The following is a 7,341-nucleotide window of genomic DNA, read 5'->3' on the forward strand; positions in this document are numbered from 1 at the left end:
TTCATGTGCTTATTGGCCATTTGTATATGTCTTCTTTTGTGAAGTATTTGTTTAAGTCATTTGCTCATTTTGAAACTAGGTAGCTTATTGTTAAATTTTGGAGCCCCCTATATTCTAATGCATATGTGTTTTATGCTAAATTTTCTCCCATGTGATTTGTCATTCATTTTCCTTTTTTTTTTTACGATTTATTTATTATTCATACACAACTGGGATACAGGCCAGAGATGCAGGGGCAGTGAGAGGACTCACCAGAGACAGAATGGGGACCAGAACAGACAGACTGATGAAGTACATTGCTAAGGGGAGCAGCAGGCAAGACAGAAGAAGTCTGCTTCACTATGTGGGTCACCTCCCTGGCTGGGAATCAAACTCCTGCTGCAGTGGCTGAGGCTAGCTTCATAGTGCTGCGCTTTAACCTGTTGCAACATCGGGGGGGGAGGGCCCTCTCCATTCATTTTCTTAATGCTATATTTTGATATGTAGAAATTTTAAATTTCAATAAAATCTGGTTAATTTCTTAATTTATGGTTATTGTTTTTCATTTCCTAAAAATCCTACTCCTACTTTGAGTCCTGAACATTTTTGTTTTCTACTAAAAGTGTTGTAATTTTTAACTTTTGTGTTGAGGTGAGGTCTATGTTTCATCTTAAATTAATGTTACTATATTAAAATTTTTTTTCTATTTACACATATAAGAACTGGGGTATAGGCGAGAGTGGAGGGGTACAGACTTAGTGGGGCACAGACAGGTGGATCTACTGAGATACACTGCTCTGGGAAGCAGTGGGTGAAACAGGAGAGGTCTGTTGGGCCATGTGGGTCAGCTCTCTGGCCAAGAATGGAACTCATACTGTAGTGGCTGCAATGGCTTCATAGGGCTGACACTTAGCCTCTATCCTACCAGGGGGCCCCTGAAATGTCATTCTTCAGAGATTTTTCTTTATTATTAAGTTTTGGACTTTAGATTGTTCTACAATTTTAAAATATTTCTTGTTTACAAATATCCTTTTAAAAATTTTGAGTTTTGTCTTGTACATTTTATTTTACAAATATCATTTGCAACTTAAAGAGTTATAAATTACTATTTGGCTTGTAATTTTTTAAAATGTAAAGTGTTTGAATTATTTCCTCTGCCTTATCCCAAATATATTAGGATAAGTTTTCCCTTAATCCTGATTATCTTCCATCAAGGCAAAAGTAAGATTTAGTTTGTCTTAACTTCTGGTAACTATTAACTAATAATAACAGAATGAGAGATTGCAAAAATTTTTAGGGCAGGAGCTCTAACTCATATGTGTTTATATTCCTTCATTTTTAGCTTATTTCCTATAGTACATACTTTTAATAACTTTGTGCACTTTATTGTTGTATTTGATAGATGCAAAAGCTAGCAAAATTCACATTTAGGGAATTAAGCTCTTCTATCTACATCTCCCATGGCAGTCTTATTTTGTTTTAAGTTATATTATTTTCACTGAGACTAGATTGGCACCAGTGAGAACCTTGAACTTGCTCAAACATCAGATATTTTACAAGATTTTCATTGCAGCTTCATGCTTACATGTAAGAATTATTGTGGTAGGCTTTGTTTAACTCAGTTTTTCTTCCTTTCTAAGGTTGATCAGACTGGCACTAACTGCTCACCTCAACAATATGGATTTAGTCAGTACCAACATTTTTAAAGGAAAATAATCTTTTCGTTTTATTTATTTATTTAAATATTTATTTATTTATGCATACAGAACTGGGGTATAGGCCAGAGGTGCAGGGGTGGTGGAAGGATTTACCAGAGATAGAGTGGGGAGAAGACAGGCTGACTGATGAAGTTCACTGCTGAGGGGAGCAGCAGGCAGGTCAGGAGAGGTCTGCAGCACCATGTGGATCACCTCCTGGGCGGGGATACGACTTAAGCTGAAGTGACTTTAGCTTCTTAGTGCTGTGTTTTAACCCACTGCACCACTAGGGAGGGCTGGAGCTTGGACTCTTTAGCCCAAAAGGAGGGCCCTAATCTCTTCATTTTAAGTAAGTGCCTTTCTTTCCCTTAAATACTTTATTCAAATAGAGAGAACTTGGGTTACTGAATTGACACCCTTCCCTTGAAAAGTAACATAAACATCTTGATGACTACTTAGAGAAACTTCTAAAATAAGAGAGCGCAGAGTATCAGGGACATAAAGTGCTAATAGAAAAAAAAAGAATTTGTAAATCTTTATGTCCAATTATATTGTCAAAAGAACTTTGAATATACTGAAGAAGAATGGTGGTAGATAGTTAAATGAAACAGAAAAGTTCATTTTAGGTAGTGCAGCATTCCTCATCAATAATTTCTATACCATTTTACACCAGTGAGGATGACATATATCAAAACAAAACAAAAAAAAACAAAACAAAACCCAAAAAAGACCTCAAAACAACAAATGTTGGCAAGGATGTGGTGAAAAAGGAACTCTCCTACATTGCTGGTGGGAAAGCAAACTGCTGCGACCACTATGGAAAGCTGTATGGAGATTCCCTGGACTACTAAAAATGGAGCTACCGTAAGACCCAACATTTCCATTCCGAGGGATCTACCCAAAGGACATGAAAACATTAATGCAAAAAGATACCTGCACCCCTATGTTTATCACAGCACTACTTACAACAGGTAAATCCTGGAAACAACCAAATGCCCAAACTAGATGATTGGCTCAAGAAGATGTGGTGTATAGATAGATAGATAGATAGATGTAACATATATATTATATATATAATGGAATACTAATCAAAAAAGCAACATGGATGGAATTGGAAGGGATTATGCTCAGTGAAATAAGTCAGAAGGAAAAAGAAAAATATCGAATGGTTTCACTTATAGGAGGAATTTAAGAGAACCAAATAAGACAGGGGAACAAAAGTGTATTGTTATTACAATAAAAAACACAACAAAACCATAAAAAACAAACAGATAATTATAAAGCAAAGAGATCCTAAGGGGAGGAGGACAGAGAGGGATCACTAGGAGGGAGGAATGGGGGGTCTATGGTGATGATGGGAGGGGGAAGTAAACATTGTTATAAAATGAACAATAATGTAAATAGATATATAAAAAATTTCTATTTTCCATTTTTATTAATTTGGATTAACACAATATTATGATTAAAGAAAGGAATAAAGACACTACAGAAAAGGAAATTGGTGAGTTTCAGCATTGTAAGCTAAGTGAGACTGACTTTAAATATTGGAGTTTTAGCCTTTCTGAAAAAGAAAAAAGAAACAGTATTATACTTGGTTTAAACATACAAACAAACAAACAGAAACACTAAGGGTTTGTGGGCAGCGTTGACTATCTTTATGTTCCTAGAGGGTAGGGCCTTAGATAATGTCTGTATAGAAATGTCTCTAGCATATAGTATGTGCCCTGTAAAATGTCTGCTAAATGAATCATATGTGGCTCAACATAGTCATAATGGCAAGATACAGTTTTAGAGGCATTATTTTTGTTCAATCTTGAGCTACTATTTCTTAGGTATTGCTAGAAATGTTTTTGTAGGGGCAAATTGGGCTAGGATTCAGTGCAAGCCTTGCAGGAGATAAATAGATCTCGCCTTCCACCCAGACATTGGTGCCACACCTCATTGCCAAAGCAGGCAATGGTGATTAGGAATGTGGAGTGAGTCTACAAAATATAGCTGTATATTAATCATGAAGCAAAACCATATTAAGAATAAACATGCCAATTAGGGACATTATTTTCAAGTGATTTTTATTTAGGTTTCTCCCAGAGTAGGTGGCTCTCAACCTTTATTATTCACCATTAGCTGCTATTAATTCCGCCTTGCATTAATGGGTATGTTCTTTGATCCTGCGAAATCTTGCCCAATCTAGGCCGCTAGTGTTCCTTTAAGTCACAAGGGAAAAAGATTAGCCCTTAGTCGGTGCCCAAAGCCACACCCACTAAGAGGCCTTATGAAATCTGGGGCTTTCTTGGCGGTGACCGAGTAGTCAGCCTCCAGGCAGCCGTCGGAATCCCACGGCGGGCACTTTAGTCTTCCCCGAGGGAGACGCATCTCCCGCCTCCCCACGGCCAGCTGGCTGGTCCACCCGCCCCTAGCTCCAGGGCCAGCTCCCAGTCTAGCCGCCGACGTCCGGCCCCCTTTCCCCACTGCCCGCCCCAAGCTTATTTGCATAGAGACGCGCGCAGCGCCGGCGAACGGGAGGGCGGGCGCGGCTGGGGGGAGGCGCGCGCGCGCTGACAGCTCGGCCCTGCTCGCTCACTTGCTCGTCCCCGGCTTCCGAGCACAGCATGGCGGTCAAGGTGACTCCAACTCTCTGCTGCTGTCTTTATTGCATAGGAGACGTTCTGGGGACCCTGCCTGCAGCCCCCTCACCTCTTCCCATTTCTTTCTTTGCCTCGTACTTAGATAGAGCTTCCTAGGGCTCCAGCTCGCGGGTGGGATTGCTGTGCGGTGCTTGGACCGGAGGGAGAGGATGCCCGACGGGGGGGAGGGGAAGAAGGGATGGTGAGTTTGAGGGGCTGGTGAGGATCCCAGGTCAGTGAAGAAAGAGTAATGGGCTGCTTTAGGTGTATGGGGTTGCGAGCTGGGAGTTGGAGGGCGTCGGAAAGCGAGTGGAGGAAGTGGCATGTAAAGCCGGGGATACCTAAGACATCTGTATATTGTGGTGGGGGAGGGGGTGAGTAATTGGGTAGTTTGGGGCCTCTCTGGGTCGGGGGTGGGGGGCAATCGTTGGCATTTGTGCTGCAGGTGGAAGGATGTCGAAAGTATTTGGAAACGTTATAGCCGTTTTCATATTTTAGTCTGGGTGGATAAAGAAGGGCGCAGAGATAATCATATTCAGTATCGCTTTGCTTTGGGAAGAAAGGCTGCTAGGCCATGTGATTAATTTTAGTGTTGTCAACTTTCCTGTTGCTCTATTCTTTGGGCCTCTGGATTTGAAGGTGGGTGTTTGCCACAGTGTTGCTAGTAGATCTGGAATAAAGAGATTGATTCTCACTCCCTTCCCTTTACAGTCCAGAGGAAATCTTTCTGATACATTTGCTCTATTTTGGGTTATTCACACTAGTCTTTCCATTCTGTAGTTACAGATTTCCAGTTTGACAGGTGTTATCAGTATTAGTGCTTTTGGTTTGTTTTGAACTAAATGCCCCTATGTTATCTATGATAGCAGCATAGATTGCTAGCTTCTGAACTCTAACCTGAGAGATTATGTGGACTATAGTGAAGCATTAACTGGCTTTTTTTTTTTTTTTCCTTACAGGTGCAGACGACTAGGCGAGGTGATCCTCATGAATTAAGAAACATATTCCTACAGGTAAATTAACTTTAGTTGTTTGCTCTTTCACTGCATGGGGATGGAAGGGAGTGTAAGTCTTGAATTTTTCAGCCCTTAATTTTGGGGATTTTCATTTTTCATGTATTATAAATTTGGCTAGTGACATCATAGTTATTTTATTAAGGTTTGACAGAATATTTTCTTTATGTGACTTAAAACACGTGAAAGAACACCAAAGAAGAATTTCCAATTTCCCTTAAGCACTGTGACCAAGATAAAAATTTCAAAATGTATTGTCTTGTATAATTAGTAGATTTGGTATGATTCTTTCTTGAACTTGCATGCTTTGTTTTTCTAGGTGTAAGTGATTCCCTACATAATTTGTTACAGAGATAAGAATATTGTAGTTTTCTTAATTTGTGCATCTTTTTTCTATCTCTGCTTATTTCTATCCTATCTGTAGCTTTTTGTTATAAAATGTTACTGTTTGTGATTCTTGCAAGGATCCACTTAACTTTTGTTAAGTTTTTAGGATTAGTGACTTGGCTGTAGACTTTTAAACAAAGTTGGCTTAGCTTTTTGTTCTTTTTCCCTTAAATTTCAAAAGTTTCTCATGCAGGAAGTCGTGTTCAAGAAGTAATTGTAAAGGGAAACAAACTAAGATGTCACTGAATACTGTTTTTCTGAGAAATTGTCTTTTGTGAACTTTCTATTCTGAAGCTGGGTTTTTATATAGAAACTGACCTTGGGCAGGTCCCTGCTGGGTATTAGTTTCCTCTGTAAAATGAGAGGTGATCTGCAAGGTTCCTTCCAACTCCAAAAGTCTGAGTCTATATTAGGAACAGATTCTAACATATGCTGATGAGCCTGGAATAGATGACATTTTTATCAGAGACATGTGGATTTCTTAAATTATTCTTAGGGAGGAGGCTGCATAGACGACCATATAAATGTGTGGTTCATGAACAAAATCAGTAAAAGTTTAAGTCCTAAGTTTTAAAAAATCTGCTAAGTGAAGCATCATTTCCACAGAAATAATTGTGAAAAAAGGCTCTATTTCTGACTTGAAACCTTTATTCCTCACAAATGTTCCTTAAAACAGCCAAAAGTATGTCAGTATTAATCAAACCATAGGATTAACTCAGTTCTTTTATAGAAGTTCAAGTGATACAGTTAATTTTATTTTCTTGATTAAGTAGGCATGGAATAAATCAGTGGAGATGAAAAATAATACAGTGGAAGAGAGCACTGACCTGGGTGTCAGGAACACTGGCTTCAATTTCCAATCCTGCCTCTAACTGGCTGTTGTATCCTTAGACTTCTTATCTGTCCTTTGTAAACATCACATTCTTGGGTAGACTTAGCAGGACGTAAAGCAATGTGAATTGAATTACTTCCATCTTTAAAAATCCTATGAAAATTACCCCAAATCAACAGACTAGAATAAATTATACAAAGTCAACATACCTCCCATATTAATAAAGTCATTAACTTTAAATTAAAAAACAATCCTATGAAATATCTGAATCTCTGGGAAGGAGGACAATGAGACAACTTAGAATAAGTCTAGCTTTTGACCACTTTTAAATCTTACTCTCTTCTTACATGTTATTTTGCTGCCTTTATATTTATTTTGGAAATCTGTGGAATTCATAGTCTATCACTAACTACATATATAATATTACTGATAGATAAGAATTATTGATAGATGAGAAAGAGAGCATAAATACCTTCAGGAATGCATAGAGCAGCTAGAAAGATACAAAAGAGCTAGTTGAATCAGTTTGAGGACAGTTACCAAGTCATAGGTTACATTTTTTATTCCTGTCTTGAGTATTTCAAACTGTAGTTACTTGAAGCTAATAAAACATTGCTAAGAGGGCCCTCCCTTCATAAAGTGCATAATATGAAGTTTTCCAAAGTCATTGCAGCACAAGTTCGATCCCCAGCCAGGGAGGTGACCCACATGGCAAGGCAGACCTCTCCTGACACACCCGCTGCTCCCCTCAACAGTGTATTTCAGTAGATCTACCTGTTCTGCTCCCCACTCTGTCTCTGGTGAATCCT

At 38.9% G+C, this 7,341-nt stretch overlaps 1 protein-coding gene across 1 annotated transcript in view; it reads left to right on the top strand.

Moving 5' to 3' along the window:
* Nucleotides 1-4,202: 4,202 nt before the first annotated feature.
* The window catches only part of SLC25A12 (solute carrier family 25 (aspartate/glutamate carrier), member 12), a 65,509-nt gene continuing 62,370 nt past the window's right edge, over nucleotides 4,203-7,341 (top strand). The window contains exons 1-2 of the mRNA XM_004674544.2: nucleotides 4,203-4,297; nucleotides 5,260-5,313. Coding sequence (XP_004674601.1) covers nucleotides 4,286-4,297; nucleotides 5,260-5,313 — 66 coding nt within the window. The 5' untranslated portion in view covers nucleotides 4,203-4,285. The remainder of the gene's footprint in view (nucleotides 4,298-5,259; nucleotides 5,314-7,341) is intronic.

The sequence above is a fragment of the Condylura cristata genome, unplaced genomic scaffold (assembly GCF_000260355.1).
Source record: "Condylura cristata isolate star-nosed mole 26May11 unplaced genomic scaffold, ConCri1.0 scaffold00002, whole genome shotgun sequence".
NCBI classification, from domain to species: domain Eukaryota; kingdom Metazoa; phylum Chordata; class Mammalia; order Eulipotyphla; family Talpidae; genus Condylura; species Condylura cristata.